Source organism: Phasianus colchicus, chromosome 9, assembly GCF_987193195.1.
Source record: "Phasianus colchicus chromosome 9, bPhaCol1.hap1.1, whole genome shotgun sequence".
In the NCBI taxonomy this organism is placed as follows: Eukaryota; Metazoa; Chordata; class Aves; order Galliformes; family Phasianidae; genus Phasianus; species Phasianus colchicus.
The window spans coordinates 16,622,346-16,647,988 of NC_143444.1; the positions used below are offsets into that span (position 1 = coordinate 16,622,346).

Consider the following 25,643-nt stretch of genomic DNA (forward strand, 5'->3'; position numbering starts at 1 on the left):
GGAGTTTACCTGTCTCCTGTTAAAATTAATTTAAGTGTGCATTTTACATTAACAATGAACAATAATTAGCACCCGTGCTGTGAAGAAATTATTTTCTTCTGTTCTATTTCATTAGATTCCCGATCAATTTACAGCTCTACTTCACATCTCAGTAGCTCGCTATAACAATTACCAGCAAAATCCCATATTCTCAGATATTCCATATCCTCTGCAACATCTTAAATGCTTGTCCATTCTCCTTCAAATTCTGGAATACTCCTATCTGTTTCATATCTACTATAGTCGCCTCACAACTTGCATCAGTCTCCTTATCTTCTATCTTTGCTTTGCCAAAGCTTCAATCAAAAACAAAAACAAATTAAAAAACCCCATCACACATCACTGGCAGTGACTAGACTGCAGATGACTGCAAAATTGCCTTTTTGTTTTGTCTTTTTCTTCTCTTAAAGAGCTGCTGCTTTGAGTCTCTCTCAGAATCTTCTTAAAGCTTGTTGAAATACAATCTCTCTGGAAGTACCTGGCTCAAATTTAGCTGAAGTTTGCTGAAAGGCTCCAAACTCACTTGTATTAGCTTAATACAACCTCAGGTTTTTAGAAACTAGGCATAAAACATTAGAAGTAATTCTTTGGCAAGATAATTCCCATACGATTTCTGTAACTTCTGTTTATTGCAGGTAAAGTACTGCTGAACTACTGCTTTGTGTCTCCCCCCTTCAAAAATCTTGTGAAAATTAACATATTAAACCCTTAATCAATATAGTAGATAAAGTAATTCAACTGTTACCTATAATGTCTGGATATGCTAGATGAGGTAGTTTCTTTTATACTGGCAGCACCTGTGGATTCCACATCTGAGGTATTGGACGAATGTGCAGTTCCATCGGATTTCCTGATATGTAAGATAACAGGGTTGCCATGTAATGAAAGTAATCTTATAGTAAAAATTGAGTTGACATTTCAGAAGCAAACAAATAAAGTGACATGCTATATTAAAATAGCTTAAGTTTTTTTTTGTTTGTTTTTAATTTACCCAACAGAGCAGGGTAATTCCAATGCTGGGGTCTCTATCACTGGAACTGGTTCAGTATCCTAAGAAAAAAGGAAGAGTACTTCAGATTAAGTTTTAATTGTTTATTCAGCTTGGTTTGAGGGCAAATGGGGAGAGGAATATCACAATTTAGATTAACTGATTATATTTTTCTTCAAAAATGATAATCCAGTTAGAGAAAATAAAAGAAACATATCCAAAACCTTACCAGAGGAGACGACTCTGGAGTTTTGTGAATCATTTTTCTTGTATAGGGACCAGGTGGACGACCTACTGATTTTTTTTTCCCCTTTCTTTCTATACCATTACTTAATTCCCTAGAAGAAAATTTATATTTTTTTCTTATTGAAGAAAATTATTGAAGATAATTTTCAAAGAATAAATGCTTTCCTTTGGCAATGAATACACATTGTGCTAAACGAGATCCTGGCAAATCGAAGCTGTCATGTAAAAGCTAAATAATTTGCCTGTATAATATCACACAGATAAAGTTGTTTCTAGTGACATTACCAATTCCTTAACGTTGAAGAGGAATGAACAAGCGTTGGTTAAAGAAACAGCACATCTACTGCAAGCTAGAACTGCATATCATATTTCCTATTTAGAAACCTAGTTAACAGCATTGCATAAAAGCTCCGGAAAGGAATTTTTTTTTTTCCCCCCCAGTGGCAGTGAAGTTCAGATAGCCTGTATTGTTCTTACTGCCAAATGTCACGATGCTTGTTATGGTTTGTGTTTTGTTTTTCAAAAGGCTCATAATAGGAAACTAATAAACTTGAAGACTCTGCTCTCATAATCACCTTTAAAGAGAACATGCAACTACATCAGTTTACAACTTTAAAGTATCTTTAAAACATACAAACAGTCCACCTTTACAGTTATTTAGAAATGGACATTATACAATGAGCAGGACTTCTTTTGTAGGCACTGAAGTACTTGAAGTAGTTCCTATTTACCACAACATTTCTAAAAAATCATGGGATTATTTTACCTCACATCAGGGATTGGTTTGGATGATTTTCTGCCTTTAATTTTGAACTCATGAGAAGTTCCTTCTGGTTCTTTCTCAGCCTTTAAAGCAGCATTTGGTGGCACAGGAGGAACACGAATTCTCAAGCCAAACAAATGCTTCTTTTTCTTTATTTCTTTTCCAGACATAAACCTAGATGATTTTAAATACACTGTTAGCATTCTGAAACCAGGGAAAGCAGCTTTTAAAATAAAATGTTCATGCAAAACAAATCTATGCAAATTACAATACTCATCCTAATGCTATTTTATTCACCTTTTCCCGCTAACACAATCCTCAATCTGAAATACAGAATGAGAACTGGGAAGAGGATGGAAATTAAAACAATTTTTCTCATGATCTGGGATCCACTCAAATAGGTATGGGGTGTTATACTCTGAAACAGAAACAGTATTCAAAACGTCAACGTTAACACAGCCACAGTGATTATCAGATAAACTGAGCAAAGGAGACAGACAACTACAAATAACAAATCTGAAAGTATTTAGAATAAAAATACCAAAAACTTACATGGTCTTGTAATCATTTAATGCCTCCAGTACATGCTCATATCTTTCAGATTTTGGTGTATCTGCCAGCTGTGGAGAATTAAGAAATTCAGCCAGTCTACGTCTTCAGTAATAGAAAGCTTCCAGTTACTGAGTCATTAAAACTATCAATTTGGGTGTGAAGTACATTTAAAAAAAAACATTACCTGTAGAAACTACCTAACCCTTAAAAGGTGTTAGTCCTTTAGTCTTTTTTTTTTTTTTTTTTTTTTTTTTAAATCCCCATATGTTCTGTGATTCACATTCACAGAATTTACATTAGGCACAAGCCCTGGTCAAAGAATCTAGGTTTTCTGTTTAAGTAGTATAAGAAAAATAATTTCAAACTGTTTTAGTATAGAAGAAGGATACTAGTCTGCCTTCCTAGGATCACTAACATGAGTACCTCAGTAGCATTAAGTACACCCAAAGTAAGAGACTGCAAGAAGAGTACAAGAACTTCAGTTATTTTATTGGAGATTGCTTTAATGAAATCTTGCTCAAAGGCTTAATTCCCATTTCTGTCTGCATTGATAACTTTCAAGAGGTGGACACAACATTTATATATTAGAATTTAGAGTATTTTTAAATATGGTAGTGTAGCTACCACATTTTCAGTTGCTATGCAAAAATGCTCCAGAATTTATACCTAGTTGGATCTGCAGTCAACTGGTCTTTAATTATAAAGCTGGCCAACAGCTCACAAAGCACGAATACTAGTAAGGATACTACAGAGCAAACTGTACAACTGCAGATCAAGAAAAAGCCCTCAGATACTTGTAAATAATACAATTCTCATTAAAAAAGAAAGCTAACACGTTTAACAACTTCTAAAATCTCAATACATACTCAAAAAAAAGCCCAGCTTTTAACATTGCAAGATTCAGTAAAACCACTTGATTGCCAAAGTCAAGAGAAATCTGACCAACTTTTGCAAAGTAACAGCTGTTTTAAGGTATTTTTTCATATATTTTCACACAATCCATTACTATCCACAAGTTTTGCAATTCTTCAGCACATAGCTACAGAAAACTACAATATTTAACCGCATCACAAATGGTAACATAATTAGAATATATGGGCTTAAGAACTCTAATAATTCCACCATTTACTCCTATCTTACTAATTCAATTCTACCAATACTTATTCAATTCTAACCATCTAGAGGAAGATGTACTGTGCCTCATAGCAGCAAGTGAAGAGTATTACCAGAAAACTCAAACTATTAGTACTGTATGTTATTCTGTGACTAGTTTCTGTTCAAAGACGACAGATTATCAGAAAAGGTAAAATATACTTGCCTTTATTTTTTTTAAGACACAACTTTCCCCAGTGTCATGAGAGACATTTAGAAACTTATCAAAATAAACAACCTTGAACATTTCCTCAACACAGCATTTATTTGCTTACTCAAAATACAGCCCTTCAAAAAAAAACCCAAAAAACCAAAAACCAAGTAGCCTGATTGGAAAAAAAAAAAAAAGCAGTTTCTTTGAGGTACAGAAATATTGCTTAAGGAATTCCAAGTACCACGTAAGCATGCGTGCTTTCTCATTTTGGCTTTTTCTCTCTTCCCACCTACTTATTTGTGGGTTTTCCCATGTAGACCACTCATGATCTGAACATACGTATTGTATTTTTCATTATTTAGCAGAAGTAATAGTGCGTGTCAATCATCTAAACCAAGAACACATTTCATTCTCATGTTGTATCTGCTAAAATGAATGGATTAATTTACTGAATACATTAGGAGAAGTTGCAACTATTTAAATACTACCTACGTTTAAAAGTTTCAAAACTTGAACATTCACACAAGAGAGAAGCACACACGCCACTTGCAGTACGTCAATGTCACTTCAACTAAAATTTTTGCATTCAATCTTAAATGCAGAACCAAAAGACTACCTACATCATTCCTCTACATTAAACATGAAGTCAATTTGCTTGGGGAAATGGATTTCCTACATATTTTCCTGATAGCAGCCCAAGTGGCTGGAAAAAAGTCAAAATCCTCAAGACTAACAGACAAACTGTTCACACTCATGCTTGGAACAGGGAGCAAAGAGGAAATGTTTGTGTACAGTGATTTGTTACGTATTACACCTTAGAAACCTTGGTATTTTCATACTCAATACACTCTGCATTCAGTTATACGCATAGGTTTACTAGTCTGCATCCATGAAAATATTCAAGCAACAATCAGACAGTTAAAAAAAACAGAATACATACGCTACAGAATCAATAGTTGAGTTAAATAATAAAGTTGCCATGCAAACAATACAATGAAGTTTTACAGTTCAGAAAAATATACACAACTTAAATATTTTAATTCTGCAAGGAAATTGAAGATGATCTCCTTATCATTTGGAGTTATCAGGTGTTAAGGTAATAAATTTAATATCCTAGATAAAACAATTCATAGGTCCCTGACACATGCATAGTGAAAGGTGAGGAAGAAAGAACATTGCAACTACTTACCTCACCAGGATGTAATCTATCCCAGTTCTCATTTATGTATGCCATGAGTTCAAGCTCTGAATCAAAGTATTTCTTCTTATGAATAACACTTAGGTTGTAAAGGCATAGATGTGCTATATCTACCCTAGAATTCAGAAATATATAGAATCACCAAAAAAATCCCCAATTGCTTTTCTTTGACATAATTTTTTTTTTTTTTAAGATAGCATAATGTAGTTAGACAAATAAAGCACAACATAAAACACTCAACTCAGGAAACATTATGTTATCTCCTATCATTTCTCTACCTAATGTGGCTGCTGCTGCTTTGTATCGTACATGCATGTCTGTCTCACCTCACGTCTCATTATGCTCCTTTAAAATCCAAAACAATTCTGAATTCATGTAAGTATCCTGGTGAACTAAAATTTAGCAAGGTAATTTTTACCTTACATTTGTGAGCACATATGTCCCAGTTGGTAGTATTTTTAATACAAGCTGCAGTTGATGTACTTCAAACTACAACATGGAATTTCATCAAGTAAACCACTATAAAGCATGTTGAACTGTTTACTCTTATATTTAACACATTTCACTTAATTTAACAGTGAGACAAAGCCTGAATAAAGGAATTCTGCTTAGGTATCTCAATCTTTAAGTAGACAACAAAGTACTTAGGCACAACTTTACTGAACAATTCTAGGAATAAATCCCAAGAGAACTCAAGTGCAAATACACGTGCATTTATGAATAAACACTGAAAGAAAAACTGCCCCTGTTTATACAAGAACTCAGGAAATGACAAAAGACAGCATGTGAATTTTCTTTTTAACAAGACTAATCAAAATACTAACCAGAAAAGCAGCACACATATTCAATTATTTATTTTAATTGCACTTACCATCTCAAGGGTAAACGTTTGAGGTATTCTGGTCCAGAACTGCAAACTGAGCAAATGAATGTATAAAACCTAAAAAAAAAAAAAAATACACGTATATATGTATGTGTGACTAGGCGGTGGGTGTCCATACACACACACACGATGTTTTAACATGCTACTTATTACAAACTGTCACCTCATAATTCCAGAAAGGACTCTTCGTGGGTTTTTTTTTCAAGGATGTATTGGGGAAAAATGAAAAATCAAGTAGGCCAGAAACCCAGCCACGTGACATTTGAGTCCCTTCACCTGCTATCAATTTCCTGTGTACTGTCTTATATCTGACCCAGTAGTGATCTCTACTTCATAAATTTTACATTCCACATCTTCCTTCTTTTCTTCCCTGACTGGTGACTGTGCTCCCCAGTGTCCCTATTCCTTTCATTCAAATGTAGAAGCCTAAGCAAGTATGTATCTAAAAGGAGAACTTTCTAGATCTTAATTTCTTTATACAAACATTCAGCACAACAAAGGGTGAAACAAAACCACAACAGATCACAAATTATACGCTCGATTCCTTAATCCAGTTTTCTCTCTCCAAGCTCTTCCTAAAACAAAAGCACAGACCAATGCCCTTTCTCATTTCCTTTTTGCTCCATTTGTCACACATGAACACAGAATATACGGAGTTGTCATCTGACTATCCCTCCTGATTCTCCAGTTCCCTCTACTAGTAGTTCCAAGTGAGCAGGAAAACAATTAGTGGGACCTAGATGAGTTAGATGGAAACAGAAGCACTGATGAATTATAAGCAATGGAACAAGCAGGAAAACATTTTATCTACCACATTCCACTAATGGCACATTTTCATACAGTTGCTAGATCTTCTCTTCTGCACATACATACCAACAACCTACTTCAAAGCTCACTCAAGAAGTGCCGTTACTAATGTACCACATGGTGAGATCTAGAAAACCCTTATCTATATTATAAGCTCACTATGGTGTTCTGCTTTAACACTTCCGATCCCCCAGCAGCCTATGGCATAACAAACCTCCACAAACAGTTGAGTCAATAACAATAAGTTTGAAATCAGATTGATTGCTTACCTTACCCTAATTTTCTTTTTCTCTTTTTTTCAACAACAAAAAGCACCTCCCTGGTACTTGAACACATTTTGTTTTCTGTAATTTTCTACGTTAAACTCACCACAATGTTTTTGAAAAACACTTGAGTACTACACTTTATTAAAAAGTGTATTAAAAAGTAGTATGAGACACTACTTCCTAATTAAAATGAAAACTACAATAAAGTACAGCACAAGTGTTCTTACCTGTCACCAAAAAGCATTGGCTTTTGGAGGCACTGCACACAAGCCTCGTGGAACCACTGCTTACATTTGCAGCACTGCAACATCTTTAGATACCAGCTTCACCAACAAAGAAAAACAAGATGCATTGTAAGTTACTCAAAATGGCTCTTCATTACACTTAGATTAAATAGCAAGGGATCTTCTGACACAAAGTAATTTTCAATGTTATCTGAAAGAACATTTCAGCAACATTTAGTTCTACAGTGAACAATTACTAGTAAAGAACGAGTAGGAATAAATTAAGTAGAAATTTTAATACTTTGCTTTCTTCTACAACTCTGACTTGCCCTGACTTCAAACCCTCAGTGCTACTTTACTCATCCACTCACTCGTACAGATACCAGAGTATTCAAGCTCCACCTATTTGGGTGTCCTTTTTCCTCACATTACTCTCAAGAAAGAGAAACTTTTTTCCCCCACCCTCATAATAATTACAGTATAAGGCATAATGTTGCAGAACAGACAGGATTCTATGTAACACTATCCTTAATATTAAACCTGACTCAAACACAAGGGAACAACTCAACATAATTTTATTCAAATGAACAAACAGTGAAGTACCTGTGCAAATCTAAATGATAACACAGCAACAAAATATTCCCATTTCTTTTTCAGAGTGTCACTGTTTATATCCATAGAAACTTAAATTAACAGGTTATGTTTTATAAGCATGCCTTCCTAAAAACATTCAAAGAAATTCAGAAGTGCTTGTCTTCAGGATCAGAACCGAGGTTTGCAGGTGCCTTACGGAGAAAAGTTGACACAGATCATCTATTTACTTACTCTCCAGGTCCTCCACAATAGCAGTAACACTGCTGGACATTGGTTTTATGACCCGCATCCCACTCAAGGTCTGTTGCATTATACGGTAGAGTCTGTTTCATGACTTGCAGTGCTTTGGCATTTGGTCCTTTCTTAAGCGCACCACCTCTCTGTTTGAAATAAATACATTGGTTTACAAAAGTAACAACACATTCCTTAAACTTTCAAATACTTTAATTTTACAGTTACCAAAATTTGTCTATAATCCAACTAAATGCTCTCATACATACTTATGCTTTAGTATACCAGCATATTTACTTAAAACCTAATTCAAAGACAAATGTCAACTATTTCTAAAATTAATATTTATCTCCAAAATACACAACTTTCCCATTCACATCAGATTAAGAAGAGGAATTTCTGATTTCAAACTGAAACAATTATGTAAGTAATATGTATCAGGTGCTACTTCCAGTAACACACCTTCGTTGTTGTCGCAAAAACACACTGTCGACAGAGCCATTTATCATCTGAATCTATCACGCTGGAATCAATATTTGGTGTGTGACACAGCTGATGATAACCTGTATTAGAAATAATTAACCAAGGTGTCATAACAATGGCAAAAGAAAACCTTAAGGAAAAGTAACTATATATAATTTTAATGCAACTACAATGCATTATCCTTGACCAAGCACCAAACACCTGATCAAAAAGATTAGTAACAAAATGATCTTTTAAATCATCTTTGTAAAACAAGTAACTTTACATAAGGAATATATGATAGTCACATAGACTATCATTATTCACTGACCTATAATAGCCTCTAAGAGCTATGAAATTTAAGATCAGCTTAGCAGTCAGTGGTAGCCGTGTCAACATCTTCCTTCAGAAAACAAATTAAAAGTCTTTTAAAATGCAGGAAATAGGAAAAAATCTAGTTACCTTGCCCACATTTATCACAGATAACCATTTCATTCGGTGCTTCTGAATACTCCTCCTGACATATTGTACAGACCATTTCCCCACTTTCAGTGGCTCCTAGAAAAAGACAGAAGTGTGTTTTCTTTTGTCGCTGTCATTTCCAGACTACAGCTGCAGTCAGATCCATTACCATGCATATGATTTTTGTTTTTAAAAATGAGTTACAGAACCACGCGTTGCAGATAGAGATTTTTACAGAGCTAACGCTCAATCAAAAAATTAACTCAGACACTTTGAATGGACTTCATATGTTGTAAGCATTTATATCATTTATGACAGGTCACCAGATTCATATAGGTTAGATGTTGTCTATTTACTATACTTTCATGGTTCCTCAACAACAATAAAAATTAAGTAACTGTGAATAAGGAACGCAAGTGTAGACTAAAAAATTTGCATCAACAAATCCTATCTGGACAAATGATAGACATGTCTGGCATTGCAGCAGCAGCTTCTTCTTTTTCAATACATAATATACACAACTTCATGCATACTTTTTTGATAGGTTTGCCCAAACACACAAAGAAAAAAAATGACTGGAAAGGAAAGCTAGTTTTGCTTCAGTGACACCACATATCAGTATAACAGTCTAAATTAAAACAAGTTATTTAGTCTACGTGCTATCATACTCGTGCACTAATGTTCAGCTTACCATAAATGTATTAGTGACCATTAGTGCCATAGAACAAGAGAACAAACAGCAATACTTTAGAAGGTTCTCAGAAATGAAGCATTTGTTTTTTTTTCTTATTATGAATGCAAAGCTTTTCTCATTAAAAGTCAGAATGTCTGTTTAAAAATCAAGAATCAGAAGGAGCTTCCATTACTTCCATTACTTTTATCTGACAAGCAAGTTTTCACTGATTTTCAAATCAAACCATCACTGAAATTGTCATTACAATAATCTAATGCTAACAAAATGTTTATAATTGCTACTCCTCCAAACATCCAAAAAACCGAAGTTAATAGAAAACAGACATCTCACTTGATATTTGAGCATTTCTTTAGAGTACATGAATACCCCCAAATCTGTAATGATTTCTGTTGCAGTTATGGTGTTACTTTTAAATATGATAACTCCATTTAAATTCAGCATTTTCAAATCCTTGCTTTCTTTCTGTGCTAAGCTGTTTCAATTGAAAACAGAACAAATTCAATGCAAATGAGGTTCTGTGAGTTTTCAGTTGAGACAACATTACACTCCACTACCATCAAAATAAACAAATGCAATTATTTTTTAGAAGTGTTCTCCACTACACAGTTACACAAAGTAAGAGTTTTTGAAAAGAAATTGTTTATTAATTTGCCTAATGCATTATCTTGCATCACCTTAAACTACATCGCTCTTTTAGAAAAATGAATACAATGCAACAATTTATTTTAACAGATATAGTAATCTAAACAGATAAAATACCAAACAACGACTACTTCACTGAAGTTCTTGCCTGTTTGTATGTCCTTCCAGAGAACCCAAGACTTGGAACTGTCCTCAAATATAATGAAGCAGTTCTGTTTCAGTTTGTTTATCTGGAAAACACGAATACAATGGAATCCATGAGTAGAAGGTCTAAGTAAAAGAACATATTTAATCTTAACTAAGTGGAACAATAGTGTGGTCTTACTTAACCAACGTACCATACTACAGGACTGCAGTGAAGTTGAACAAATGTTTACCTTTTTGATAGTTCCAAGATAAAACAAGCCATCTGACCATCTAGCTAGGACATCCTGACCTTCTTCAAATTTACACAGTGGCTTTTTGGCTTTCTGTCCATCACGTAACGACAGTTTGGGTGAGGATGCTGATGCCTTATGACTTCGACGTAAAGGAGACCGCTTATGGACCAGTGAATTACCCACCGCTGTAGAGTCTCTAAAACAAGAGAACCAAGAGAAAAGGTAAAGTAAAAAACAATCAAATAAAAAAGCAGCTATTTTCAATATTAATGATTCACAACTGTAACTCACTTAGCAATCTCCAGAACTTCAGGTAACTAAAAACCTGGTCATGTCTTCAGACTTAAACAGCTTTAGTAATAAGTAGTACCTCTTCAAATATATGCAGAGAGAAAAAGAGACAAGTTTACATCTGAGAGAAATACTCTGCGAAACTAACTAATGTAAACAGAGATGGGGAGACAAGCCTTCCAGCTACCAGTCTCTTCATGAAGTCACCAGAACTCACCATATACATTTGATGCAGGATTACATATGCAAAACATTCACCACTCACGACATTGACAGATCTCTAGAATTCCAAGGAAGTTGAAAGGGTCTCAAGCCAACCCTATTACTTTGGTAATGAAAGCTTCAGTCTACTGTAAAAATAGTGCTCAACAGTTAGCTACTTGGAATAATATAACAAACATAAACATATATAAGAGGGAAAAAAAACAACATTGCACTACCCAAAGGTCTAGGTTAATTTAAGCACATCCAATTCAGCACCATGCTTTGCTACTAAACATAGCTGTCAAGGTTTCTAGCACAAGAATAATGCCCATGTGTTAGATGTCTAATGTAAACTACAGTTTTGTCCTCTATTAGAATCAGTCAGGGAGGGAAAAAAAAAAAAAAGAAAGCATGAGTTCTTTTAATCTTTCTTCAGACGCAAAATTCAAACTGAACAGTACACTCCATGCAAAATATAAAAAAAAATACAGTGAATTATAAAATAGGTCCAGAAAAGGCAGGTGGAAGAAACTTCATACTTACTAAGCAGAATCAGTTACCAATCCCATATCCAACCGTATTTTCTCTTTCAAAACAAAGTGCACCTATCACTATGATAAGGATATAAAAGCAAATGAAGGAGCTAGATGGCATAAAGTCTATCGAAAGACTGAAGTTTCACCTCACTCAGGTTAGCACAGGTATGTTATTATAAACAGCAGTAACAACAGAACTAATCACAGAGCAGCAAGAAAAACTAAATGAACCAGTGTCCCATGTAGTTTGATGAAAATTTATACCCAGACATTAGAGACATTAAAGTTTCAAGGAGACAGGAATCCTTTCTCCGTAAGTTCATTATTTACTTATAATATTCAAATAAAACAGGAATAGTCATTCATTTTTCTTCCACATTTTTAATGGAATTTTATTATGCAAGTTTCCTTGTTTTGTTCAATACTTTAAGCAAAACTTCAGCCTTGTGTCACAACCAGCACCACTTAATTTTATTTGATGCCCGTCATCATTTTCCAGCTTGTCCCTTTATGCCCCAGTAGTAATTTTTAGACCCATCCTGACATATCTGCCAAATAACATCCCATGAATTCTGCCACTTTTCACATGAAAGCTACTTAACATTGGCATTGCTTCTCCCAAGTCCTGTTGCAACTTCTGACAACAGCTGTAGATTCCAAATTCAAATTTACAACAAAAGAGCTGTAGCTAAGCCTGCAGCCCAGATCATTTTTTATTCTCTCCTCTCTCCCAGGAATAACACTTGCAGCCTTTTCCCCCAATGCTGCAATGAGGCATTGAATTAAACATGTCAGAGACTGATTAGAAACTCCAGATTCTCATTCTAACTACAAACAGGCATCCCATAGCAACTTCTTCTCTTCCCACTGTGTACTCTATTCACATCAGATTTCATTTGCCATTTCATAGAAACATTAAGGTTGGAAAAGACCTCTAAGATGATGTCATCCAACCACTAACACTTCACCACCAAGCCCACTAAAACACATCCCTCTATGCCAAATCTACACGTTTTATGAAACCTCCAAGAACAGTGTGCAGTCTGCTCCAGCGCACTACCACTTCCTTCTGAGAAGAATTTTTTCCTAGTGTCCAACCTGGATCTCCTTCATTATCAAGCCCCTTAGAAGCTTGAAGTTCTTGATGTTTGAACAGCTACCTTCTGCACTATTCTGAATCTTATCCTTAGAACATTTTTACATTTTAAATTTACCATATTCTGTACATCACTGCAAAATTTTGCAGTGCTTTTAAGTTCCAGAAGAGCCTTTGAAACAGGCCCCAGCCCTCAACACATGAGCAAGCACCTTCCTTTTTTCTCTTTTTTTTTTCTGTACAACTGTTTTCATAAAAAAAGCACCAAATAGGCACATAAACAAATACATCTGAAGTCAGCCAGTGAACACAGGAAGGAAAGGTTTTAAATTCCATCAGCTCCTCAAACCTGAGTACACACTCCAGCGAGCATAAAGAGATGTTCACGATGTTCAAAGGCTGGCAAGTTTTCCTCAAAATGGCCTAGAAACAGCCATGAAACTATACCCTGCTCTCTGTTGGCAATTATTTTCTTAGAAAGGAATCATCATCAGGAAGTATTAAAGTATTTGAATACTTCAGTCTGGACAGGCTCTAGAAGTGGACTCATGAGAACCCAATGAGGTTCAACAAGGCCAATGCAAGGTGCTGCACTTGGGTCGGGGCAATCCCAGATATTTATACAAACTGGGGGAAGATTCCCCTGAGAGCGCCCTGTGGAGAAGGACTTGGGGGTCCTGGTAGATGAGAAGCTGGACATGAACCAGCAGCATGTGCTTGCAGGACAGAAGGCCAACTGTGTTTTGGGGCTGCATTAAAAAATGAGTGGCCAGCAGGGAGAGGGAGGTGATTGTCCCCCCTCTACTCGACTTTTGTGAGGCCCCATCTGCATCCAGGCCTGGGGCCCCCAGTACAGGAAAGATGTGGAATCTTGAAGCGGGTCCAGAGGAGGGCCACTAAGATGATCAGAGCTGGAGCATCTCTCCTGTGAGGAAAGGTTGAAGGAACTGGGATTGTTTAGCTTGCAGAAGAGAAGGCTCCAGGGAGATCTCATTGTGGCCTTTCAATTCTTGAAAGGAGTGTATAAAGAGAAGGAGGAATGGCTGTTTAGGAGGGTGGATAGTGATAGGACAAGGGGGAATGGTTTTAAACTAAGACAGGAAGAGATTCGTTTAGATATTAGGAGGAAGTTTTTATTCAGAAGGTGGTGAAGCACTGGAACAGGTTTCCCAAGGAGGTTGTGGATGCCCATGCCTATGATTCAAATTACACCTATGAATTTAGCTTATTAAACTGGTCAACAAACTGCAGTGTGCATTTCAAATCATCTAAAGTACGTTGACTAGGCTTGAAACACCTCAGTGAGTGTTTTGACAGACTATTCTCTTCTAGACATCCAAAGATGTTCTTTCCAGCTTTTTTTCAGTTTTATTTACGAAACTAGAGAAAGCAGCTGGAAAGCTGTCTTGGTGACTTTTTTTTTCCCCAGTACACAAAAAAATCTGAAAGATCTTGGGCGAAGTAAAGAGATGCAATCAATTCATTTACTAATATACTATCCAGTACACATTTTCTTATTTTTTTAAATTAAAAATCAATAAGCAAAATATTTTGACTTTTACTTAAGAAAACAACATCATACGCTTTTGAACACTTTTTAAACACAGAAGTTTGAACCTTAACACCAACCAAAGTGTAACAAAAATGCCTTGTGTATTTTTTTCTGGCACAAAGCACTGACACGAGGAGCTCTACAAGGACTTAGAAACTTACTGAAGTATTTTGACTCACACACCATGCAGGTGGGAGGCGGTAAAGCAGGCACTTCTCTACCCCCACACTGAGTGCTTTGGCAAAAGCAGCACTGCTGCACTGATGACAATGGCTCACGAAGCAGTTTCTGCTCCAGCAGCTTCCAGTTTAATATAATGTGTAGACTGAATAAAGAGAGTTAATTATTGCAGTATGCTGACAATCTCAGCCAGCTCAGCAGCTCCTTTCCATGAGGATCAGGAAACCCTTCTAAGCAAAACACTCCTTCATGCTTTGATAAGAGATGAAGCAGCAAGAAATCCTGTTTTAGCGGGTTGATTTTAATTAACAAACCATTACCAGAAAAATCACACCAACCATTAAAAACAATTTTGGTAGGAAGTTAAATGAAAATAACTGATGTTAATTTCTTGTTTAACAATTTTGAAATTAATCCAAGTGATAAGCATTTTTTAAGGAACTCGCTTCCCAAGTCTTGCCTAATGCCACCTCCACAGTACCTTCCTACCATTTCATTTAGAAAACTATCAATAAATTTAGTAACATTTAACCCACCACCTTAAAATTGCTCTCCCAGCCCTGCTCAAGGCAAAGTGTTAAACAAGTGTCTTTCTAGGAAAAAGAAGAAACACCTGATAGAAAAACCTACCTTGTCTCATGTAACTTGTACAGCTAAGCTACACAGCACATCACACAAGACGTCCAACTTAACCACATATAAAGCTTTATGTGCTTTATGCAACACTGTCTATGTTGTGGCTGTGCTCGCATTTAAGCATTTAAAATACAAAGAAAGTACTTAAGAATCCATGCAATTTTTCAGAAGTCAGTGTGAGGATTCAGTAAAATTTGTCTGCTCGTTGAAATATGTTTCAAAATGGAAATACACTTTCATCATTCCTTAATAAGGTAGTCTCATCAAATACTGACAACACTCACTTCTTTTTCTTTCACCTCAGGGCTTAGAGCACAAATACATCCTCAAGCAAGACAACCAGAGGACCTTTTACTCTTTCATCTACTTGATGAATCAAGTTACAGTCACACGCTGCAGTAGGAGGAGACAGCTGTCACTCGGTCAACAGGAATGGCAAATTCCCTCCAGAAGCGAGCTACTAAATCCTGTCTCAGTCTCATTACTGAACCATGAAACTCTACGCACAACATCGTATATAATAAAATCAAAACTAGATTTTTGTGTGAGAATGTCTCAAATATCTCTATTGGAGATTAGCAAGTCTGATTGTTCACATAATATCTCCGACTCCTGTTTCTTCACAAAGTCCTGTAAAAGAAGCAGAGAAGTTGGGGAAGAAAAGCATGTAAAGAGGATAGCAACATTCACCTCCTCCTATCCAAGCGGATTAACATCTTGTTCCAAATACAGGAATGCCAGGATAGGTCATTCATATTCCCATACTCCTTCAGTCATAACAAGTGCTCTGAGACTCTCCCAGTTAAGAACTACTCCCTTGATAGTTATTTCATCAGCCAGCTCAGTTCTCTGCCTTGTTTCGCAGGATGGCTTGTCAGCACACCAGCGCAGTGCAAACAAGCAGCCAGGGACAGGAACTCTCTCAGTTGGCACTGCAGAGCACACACTGAACTACAGAGCCCTTCATTGGCAGACTGTGCCATTCTAAGTGCTCTTCCACGAGGACTGTGCAACTCACAAATATTCCACCAGCTGCAGATGATAGCTACCCTAAAAGCACAGGCAGACATTGAAAGTCAATTTAAAAACATTAAGTATTAACAACTAAGTGCCCAAAATGTATTAAGAGACCATTTTCATCTGCTGAGAAGTCAAGACAAGGACCTTATCATTAGTTTATTCCCAGTAAATATACAAACCACACTGAAGCACAACGAAGCCTGGAGAGCCCAGCAGGCTCAGAAGAAATGAATTCAGTTCAGAAATGAGAAGTTTTAACACTTATTTTTATGCATGCACACACTGCATCCTACTGAGGCAACTCACGAAGATCCTAAAGCTATCTCAAAGCTGGCAAACATGGTGTTACACAGAAGATCTAGAGAATGAACTTAGAGTAACCAGAGGTAAGCATTTTATTCTGATGAGAAGTAGCTTCACCCTTTCAGTTTCAATTATCCTGCCTAATGTTACAGGAAAAGTATACTTCTATTAAACTCAACAAGAAAAAAAACACCCCAAACCACAATAAGGGTTGTAAAATGCCAGCAGCCTGTTCTGCTCTTCATAGCGCAGTACTGTTAGCACGTCATAGCGAACACAAGTAGAGGAAGGAGGGGAGAGCCTAACAAAGACACAGAATTCACAGAGCTGAGGGCACTTCATACTCCCTCCCACCAGCTCTGGAATGATAGGCTGACTTCTCCATAAGCTTTCTATCCCTTTCTTTCCCTTAATAAGGATTCATTTTCTGGTATTTTAAACAGGTCAAGGCACTTTACAGAGAGGCTGGGTGACAAGACAAGCCAATACCAGACAGGCAGCAGGAGCCCACAGCCAGAGGGCGGCAGAAAAGGGGAACCAAGCTGTTCTGCAAACTGCATACTTGTTTACCCAGCACCAGGGCTGCATACCCAAGTCCAAATCTGTGCTCCTGCTGCAGCTGCTAGCCTGATATTGGGATCCAGCACCTTCTTTGCAGCTAGAGATACTGGATCCCAGCCATGTTTCTTCTCCCCTTTCTTGTATCATCTCTCTCATTTATCAGATTTCATGTTGAACAATATCCCTTCACCATGCCAGCAATACACCTTCCCCATACAGACTGATCCTGCTGGGTCAACAGGGACAAAAGATTGAGCAGGAAACTTCCCTCTGACTGCCCCAAACCCAAACTTAGGACCAGTTTGATTCAAAAACCCAACAAGTTCTCTTGTTATTGCTTCTTTGTCCTAACAGCAAATTTATTGCCGAAGTCACTCTTCCAGTTATATGGGAGCAGTCTATTATATTAGCGCAACAGTCAGAAAGATCAGTGTGGCTGAATGACAATACACGAGGTGTAATAACAAAGAGACAAGTGCGAACAGAAAAGTGTTACAAAGGAAGAGGAAAAGTGCTCACCCATCTCTGAAGGGTGCAGGGATCTCCAACCAGAGATCCTTGCCCAGTGGCAGTCAGCCTTAAATGAGGTCTAAGAGAGGTGCAGACAGGCTCCATCCCTTCCGGTCACACAGGTGAAGGCAGTTCACCTGTGTGCTGCCAAAGCTGACCAGGTCCTTTCCCCAAGTGCTCAATCAGTGGTTCAGACCATGACTCAACAGTTACCACACAATTAAAAAGCCGCCATTATTAATTTTTTTTTTAAGCAGAAGATCCAATGTAAGTCTGGATATAGCCTATCCTTTCATGCTACTTCAAACTTACAGTGACACAGAACATCTATATGATAGATTTGAGCTTCCCACCTTCATACTATTTCATATTCTAGTACAATAAAAAACCTAAGCCATATCATCTATTAACATAGGCATCACTCAACCTAGACAAACAGTAGAGATTAAGGAGTAGATATATATTCTAATTTTTTTTTTTTCCTTTCAGTTTTTGCAGATGTTGAAGATAATGGAATAATTCAGGTTGTAAAGGATGTCAGAGGTCCCTCGTTCTGCTCAGTTCAGCCAGCAGGCCAGGTTGCTGCAGGTTTACCCAGCCAGCCCTGAAGGCCTGCGGTGATGGCGGTCACACACCCTCCTCCCAGGGCCCTGCTCCACTGGCCAACAGGAGCCTAACCAGCCATGTTTCCCTAGCTTGACCTTTTGGACAGTTCTGAAAACACACTGAACACTTGCCATTCTCTAGTCATTACTGATTACCCCTGTTCCCCACAGCCTAAGATGATAAAGAGCAGTCTCACAAGAACATTACACAGTTATTGCAGTGCTCCTGTAAGGAGCCTGTCTGGTCCCATGGATTGGTATGAGTCAAGTTCACATGTTCATTTAAACTTGTGCAGCAAAAGCCAGTTCAAATGCTGTTCAAGTAAGCAACACTTAACAGATCCAATCACAGATAGGTTAAATACTGTTTAGGGCAGCAAGACTTATCAATCACCATCAGAGACTTCAGGGTAGCCACTTTCTATACAAGGTGCTCCTTGTAAACAAGTTAAAATTTCTCACCTCACTAAATTCTCACTATTATTCAGGTCTATCATAATAGATCCGCCATGATAGTAAGTTTTTTTCATTCAACACATTACTATCTGAATAGGATTGTTTGTTTTCTTTTTAAATCGTTGGAAAGAGACTTAGCATTTTGGCTAAGATTTTGGTCTGAGTTTTTCTGTCTGGTTAGATGCTTTAAAGAACTGCACACTCACCACGGAATATTTTTTTGTTGCTTTGTTAGGGGGGATTTTTTGTTATTTCTGTTTTTTTGTTTTTTTTTTAGTAGTTCTACGCTTTCAAAAGTATATCACATTACCTGATAGACACAGTACTTTTTTTTCTTTTTTTTAAAGCAGTAATAAGAACTAAGAACCAGCAACTCATCCAGCTGATAAGCAGTCAAGTTCATGAATACATTGTGCGCTAGAAAGAAGTCAAGCAGGAAGACTGAAGGGAAATGATTATTGCCTTCTACTCTGAATACACCAGACAGTGCATAGTGTATTGTGTGGTGGGTCTCCCAGTGCAGGAAAAACACTGGAGTGCCTGTCCTGTAAGAGGAAGCTGAGGGAACTAGGCTTGTTCAGACCAGACACGAAATAGCTTTATGGAGGTCTAGTAGCAACCTATGAGAGGATTACCAGCATGGGACAAGCCAATTCACAATACTGCACGGCAGAAGCTAAATAAATATGTTCTGACAGATGGAGGGGTAGGTGTTTTTTCTCCCATGAGGACAGTTTGGCAGTAGAACAGGCCCTGAGGTGCTGGGTGCCTCCATCACTGCAGCCTTTCAAGGGCTGACTGGATCACACCCCCGTGTGGTGGTTGAAGACGCACTGCTTAGAACTAAAGACCTCTTGAGATGCCTTATGACCTCTACTTCCTGATCTGATGACCCTCTGAAACAGGATTGATTCATACCACAAAAGGGAAGAACACACTTATCCTGGTGGCTATCTAGCTATACAATCATTTGTGATTCAGGTTCTATTTGCTCAAGCCCACCATCAAGAAACAACTGGAAGTTTTCAAATTCTACTTGATATGCAAGGCCAAAAGATTAGTCTTCAAAAGACCATTACAGAACATATTTCCCTACATAGTGAAGTACGGAGGGAAACAGGGCAGGGTAGCACTTTGTTTGGGATGGATCATGTGTTTACACACAAAAAGAGGCAGAAGGTAATATTAAGGAGAGAACAACCGTATTGAGATCTTCCCTTAAATATTCAGGCAGCATCCCCTTGATCACAACTGCCTTTTGGTTCCTTGCAGTATCCAAACACAGCACACCCAGCAACACAGCTAAAAGAGCATGGGATGAGCACCTGTACAGGCAGCTGAGATTACAAACAATGCACTGACTTGTGTTGGAAAGGAAAAAAAATAAAATAAAAATCAGAGGTGATCAAAACTCATGAAGATAAATCTCTTTCTTAACAGGTTTTATTTATTTATTTTACAAAAACCCATGATTTTTATGAGCACTGCATGAAATTAAAACAAAGAATGAAGTATTATGAAGGCCATTCCAAAAGTAGTGCCTCCTATTTTATTATGTTGGTCTGCAACATGAGAGGTGAATGTTGGAGGTATGGATGCAGAGGTTGAACCTTTCCACCAATATCCCATTACATGTTGTTGCTGTGCAACAGATGGCAGCAAAGGGACAGCCTGACAAAATGGTGTCTGACATGGAAGTACATATGAAGCAAAGGTGAGTTGCTGAAAAGCTTCATGAAAAAAATTGAACCCACTGACATTCATCACAACTTGCTGACCATTTATGGGGACCAAACAATGGATAGGGGACCAGTGAGGCAGCAGTGAGGCAGTAGTGAGGCAGTGGGTGCTGCATTTCAGCAGTGGCAACTGCTGGTGCAGATTTGTACGAATGCAGCATGCAGGCTCTTGCTGACTGCTGGTGAAAATGCACAGCTTCTGATGACCACAGTGAAAAACAGCCTTTTGTAGCTGAAAATTTGCTCTATCAAAGACTGTTATTGTGCTCTTTGTATCACAGAGCAAATGATGCCTCTTCATTTCATTTCACAAGAGATTCTATCTTCTAGGAAGAAACTATCAACTTGATATGCAGATTGTTTAAAACAAATTACACAAGTTTCGGTACTTCCAGTAACACATATCACTCTGCCAATGACCCTCCAGCACTATTCATGGTTTCGTAGTTCTCCTGGTGTGCGTTACTCAAAGACACACTTTCCCTCTGTTTCCTTCAAAGAAGGTCTGTAAAGATGGCAAAACCAATTCTGCAGTAAGCTCAGAGATCAATTGCACAGAGAGTAAACGTCAATTTCCAAACTAAGTAACGATTTCTGCTGGCTTTCAGTTACACTTATTTCTTCCAATTGAGCTTTCTCCTTTATTCCTCATTTTGTTGTGTAAAACGTGCCTTAAAGCAACTTCAGGTGCCTCTTGTACTATCTTCATTTGCATCTATCTCCACAGAATTCATACGCCCACTCTTCACAGTAAAGGAACTGCAACATACATATTATGGCTGCCTTCCTGTACATTTCACCTCATCTCCTACTGCACTGAAGGACAAACACATCCAACTCAAGTCTTGACATCATCTTCAACTGCTGTGTATTTATGTATATGTACACATTTATATAAATGCATACATACACCTCTCAGCAACTGGTAGCCAGCCACAAAAAGACAACCTTTCAGAAGCAACAAACACTTCTCTTAAGAGTTTCTCATGGAGCAACTCTGTAGCTCGTCAACAAGTTCCTTCCCATATCCTACTGAGCACGAGTTAACTTCAGAAAACACTGCTATGTAATGGCCTCAGTTCAGACCTACATCACACTACCACATAGCTCCTTGCAGACACTCCTTTCAGTACTTTACTACACACTTTATTTTTTGTATTTGTATGTCTCCTTATTCTTTTTTGTCTTTAAATTAAGAAGGCATACATATTTTAACCTGTATTCTAATACTCCTGAACTACATTTTTTTCCTCCTTCCTTTTAACCTCAAACACTCCCGAGTTTTTGTAACTTGAGCTCTCAGAACAAACACCGGAATGTTGGCTTTCAGCAACCTGATTACAAACAACAAAAACGAGGCAAGCTACTTTCCTTTTATTTCACGCTTCTGACAGCTTGGGCACCACACGCAGATCGCCTTCCTTCCCGCTGCAAGCCAGAAGAGAGCCGTGCGTAGGGCCTTCCAGAGTTGTGCGGGCCCCGCACCACTGCCCCGGGCACAGCACCGCCGCGGCACCACACCGTGCCCTTCGGGTACCAGAGGCACCAACCCGTCCCTCCTACAACCCCAGAAGGAAAGGAGAGCTAACGCGTTGCGGCGCATCCTTTCAGGCGGCCGCAGCCACCGTACTGAGACGAACTTAAAACGCGAGCTTCAAAACACGATCAAATGGCTCCGCTCTGACAGACCGCGAGGTAAAGCGCTGAAACGAACCAACGAACCCAGCGAGGAGAGAACCCGGCGGCGCCTCGCGCGCTCCCGCGCACCCGAGCGGCCGTCGCCTTTTCGAACAACACCCGCAGCCGAGGCCGAACCGCAGCCGGCTCGGGCCGGTACCCCCCGCCGCAGCCCCCCGGGCCGTCGCAGCGCCGCTCCCTTTGTGTCGGTGACGGAACGGCCCCGCCGCCCGCGGGGAGCCCTCGGCCGAGGCCCGGAGCGGACCCCACGCCCTACGGGCGGCGGAGCGGGGCCGAGGAGAGGCGATGCGGTACCGGCGGCCCGAGCCGCGGGACGCGCCCCCACCCCCCCCCCACGCAGCCGCCGCCGCCCCTCCCTCCCTTCCTTCCGTCCGTCCTTCCCCGCCCCCCCCCACCCCTCACCTCATTCGGTCTCTCCAGTGGTGCCAACCGCCTCATGCAGGGAAATGGCGAGCTCGGGAGCTTCCCCCCGGCGCCGCGCTGCGGCCGGGCCCTCGGTGCGCGGCGAGCCCCCCCCGAGCGCGGAGCCCGCGGCGCGGCGGAGGAAGGGCGGCGGGGGAGGGGTCAGACCCGCCTCACGGCCAGCCCGGCTCCGGCGCAGCCCCTCGCCATTTTTGTTTCCCGCGGAGGAGAAGCTGGTGCATTGTGGGAGCACAAAGAGCCGCGGCCCCGCCCCGGCGGGCCCCGCCTGCGCCGACAGGCGGCTCCGCGGCCGGGGGGCGGGGGAATCGGCGCGGCGGCGGAAGGACACAGGTGGAAGCGAACCTTCGCCGCTGGTGAACAAAGAGGGACTACTTCGGGCTCGCGTTCCGAGCGGTATCGCTGCCCGCGGCCGGGCCTCGTTGCGGCAGTGCCGGGGCTCGCGCTGCGCCGCCGGCGGCCGCCTATTGTTCCCCGGCAGCCGAGGGCGGCGATTCGGGCCGGGCGGCGCGGCCGCGGGCTCCTTCGCCGCGGCGTTCGGGCGCGCGGGGAACGGTCCAGGCGGGGCGGGAGCCGAGCGCGGCCCGGCGGCGGGCCTGGGCGGCGGGGCGGGGCGCGTGCGGCCTCGGTCGGGCACCGCGGCGCGCTGCCATTTTGGGAGCGGAGCCCGACCGCGGCTTCTGTTCCCGTAGCTGGAACGACCGGGCGTAACGAGCCGCGAGCAGCTCGCGTTCCGCGGGCTGGAGCGCTAGGGCAGCCTCGGTTGAGGCGTCCGGCCGCCCCGGGTGTGCCGTTGTGAGCCGTTGTGAGCCGGCGCTCGTGCTCTGCACGGCTGGCCCACGAGCGTTCCGAATCCCAGCTCCAGCGAGCGGCTCTACCCCGGCCCCAAGTCAGCTGCACGAGGCAGACGGCCCGTTCGTGAGAGCAGCAGCTGGGCTCCGCTGGTGCCGGAGGCGGAGGTCAGTAGAAAATAAATGGCACTCAACGCGAGTAGCGCCTGCGTGCAAAGGCGTAGTTTGTAATCACAACAGACGTGTCAGCCGCAGTGCTTAGCAGAAGTTAAACAGCCAGCTTCCCAGGCAGCAACCACAGCTGTGATCGCGCATGGCCAACTCACGGAGAACCGGGCAGCTGAAAGCCTCTCGTCCTGCTGTGGCTCTGAAATGACTCCAATAAAAACTTCTCAAAATCCCTCCTTTCTGATTTACACTGTTTTGGCACCAGCATCACCGTCACACACAAGTTGCTGACCACACGTGCACATGCCAGCTCTATCCTTTCTCTGGAGAATAGTTCTCAAAACCAACACGCTCAACCCCAGCATGGCTGCAGAGCTGCGTGGCCACGTTCCACCATAAAGCTGCTCTTGCCACAAAGCCAGAAGTTACTGCTGCTGTAGCATTATCGTTATCAGAAAGCAGCGCTGAAAGAAACGAGGAATCCCTGTATTACAGAAGAATAATTAGGGTTGATTAGTGTGCTATTACAGCAATTATGCTAGCAAGACCAGTGTTGCTTCCATTCATTCTTTCACTGGGCACAACAGAATGCATCAATATTTTCCCACAACCTAGATTCCACATAATAATTTTCTTCTATTATATCCAAGAAGTAACAATTGAGCTTATAGCCAAACCCCAAATAAAGCCATTTAAAACTCTCCATCTTTGCTTTCAGATCAGCTTTTAGAACTAGAAGAATTCCAAGGCATAAACCTCACACATACTCCTCACCACCTCCTCCTGCTGCAATTCATTAACTCAGAACATCCTTTTATAATCAGCTCAGTGGGTCACAGAACCTCCATCTGAGAGGAAGTGCCTTTCTAGAGCAAGGACTGTGCAGTTGCCACCAGCCTGCTCCATCTGAGGACAGGGGTGCACATCAACAGCTGCCGATAAACCAGGAGGAGAGATCTGTGTTGAAGGGTTGCTATCATTGTTCCCTTGCCCAGGCCAACTAGATGATTACAGGACTGGAAATCTCACCAGAAATGGGCAAATGACCCTTTACAGATGGATTTAAAGTTAAAATACTCAAATCAGCAAGCCTAAGTTTGCAGCAGTAGAAGGATCCTTGTTATCACTGGTATGTGTGGGGCAAAGAAATCAGCAGCAATAGTAAGCAAACGAGCCTAGATGCTCCTTACACAATCCCCATCACTGTACTATGAGACATGTACAGTTAACCCAACTCAGAGGAAGTATCTTCATCTGCTTTCTATCCAGCACTAGCAGTGAAACAAGCAGTTACTTCTTCTGTTAACATATGGCAAGACTGTATGTCATGACTTCAGAAGGAACTCTCTTGCCCTCCTTTCTTTTTCATCTTCTCATAATATTTCCAAAGTACTTGAACATACAATCTCCACTGCTGTGTTTTCAATTTGAGACATAATATGCATGTAGTTTTTGCCACGGAGGAGGCAAAGCCAAATTAAATTACCTTCCCTCTGATGTCAGTAAAGGCTTCCTTGTGTAGAAATTTTGGGGAGGGGGAGGGTGGGAACAACACCAGATTTTGATAACCTATGAGATGCTGTTGAACAGGTATGTTCAGCGTTATACCATCTCATTTTGCAAACAGCTCCATTGCAGGAGGGAGCTCAAAAATAATGACCTGTCACTGACTTTACCTTTGTTTATTTTTATCCACATATTGTAAGGCAAGCTTTTGCTGTAAAGTCAAGCAAAAGCAAGGGCTTTCTGTGCTTGATAACACAGCAGAAAAAAAAAAAATAATCTTGTATTCAAAACATAAATATAGTGTGTAAAACTGGACACATTTGAAGAGTCAGAAACAGTGGCATTTTTCTAAGCAAATGGCCCTTCTCTTGAATGTTAGCTTGTTTTTTTCAGAGCTGGTGGTGTTTATATACTTTCCTTGCCACAACAGCCACGTAAATATCAAGCAAACAAAGGAAAATGCACTAAAAGGTATAAGCAGCTGTACAGTATTATTTTCCATTAGCTCACTGTATCACACAGCATAACACCGACATGATACCCTTGAACAAGACAATACTGTAAAGTTTACCCTTGTACAGACGGTTGTCATGACCACAATTCAATAAGGAGGGAAAATTAGATCCCAGGCCAC

General features: G+C 40.2%; 1 protein-coding gene across 6 annotated transcripts in view; it reads right to left on the reverse strand.

The window, feature by feature from the left end:
• MTF2 (metal response element binding transcription factor 2) overlaps positions 1-25,643 on the reverse strand; it is a 45,014-nt gene that overhangs the window by 6,579 nt on the left and 12,792 nt on the right. For 2 of the 6 annotated variants that reach the window (XR_016469235.1, XM_031614834.2), the window contains exons 1-14: positions 22,527-22,667; positions 10,735-10,933; positions 10,506-10,587; positions 9,022-9,117; positions 8,560-8,660; positions 8,098-8,246; positions 7,276-7,371; positions 5,964-6,032; positions 5,084-5,207; positions 2,589-2,656; positions 2,040-2,210; positions 1,257-1,365; positions 1,031-1,089; positions 785-889 (exon numbers count right to left, since the gene is read on the reverse strand). Coding sequence is in view for 5 of the 6 variants with exons in the window: in XM_031614834.2 (XP_031470694.1) it covers positions 785-889; positions 1,031-1,089; positions 1,257-1,365; positions 2,040-2,210; positions 2,589-2,656; positions 5,084-5,207; positions 5,964-6,032; positions 7,276-7,371; positions 8,098-8,246; positions 8,560-8,660; positions 9,022-9,117; positions 10,506-10,587; positions 10,735-10,933; positions 22,527-22,531 (1,433 nt within the window). In the remaining variant the exon portion in view is untranslated. Of the gene's footprint in view, positions 1-784; positions 890-1,026; positions 1,090-1,256; positions 1,366-2,039; positions 2,211-2,588; positions 2,657-5,083; positions 5,208-5,963; positions 6,033-7,275; positions 7,372-8,097; positions 8,247-8,559; positions 8,661-9,021; positions 9,118-10,474; positions 10,588-10,734; positions 10,934-22,148; positions 22,169-22,526; positions 22,668-25,643 lie in introns of those variants that run through there. The other 4 variants (XM_090146346.1, XM_090146348.1, XM_090146347.1 and 1 more) reach the window with 4 other exon arrangements.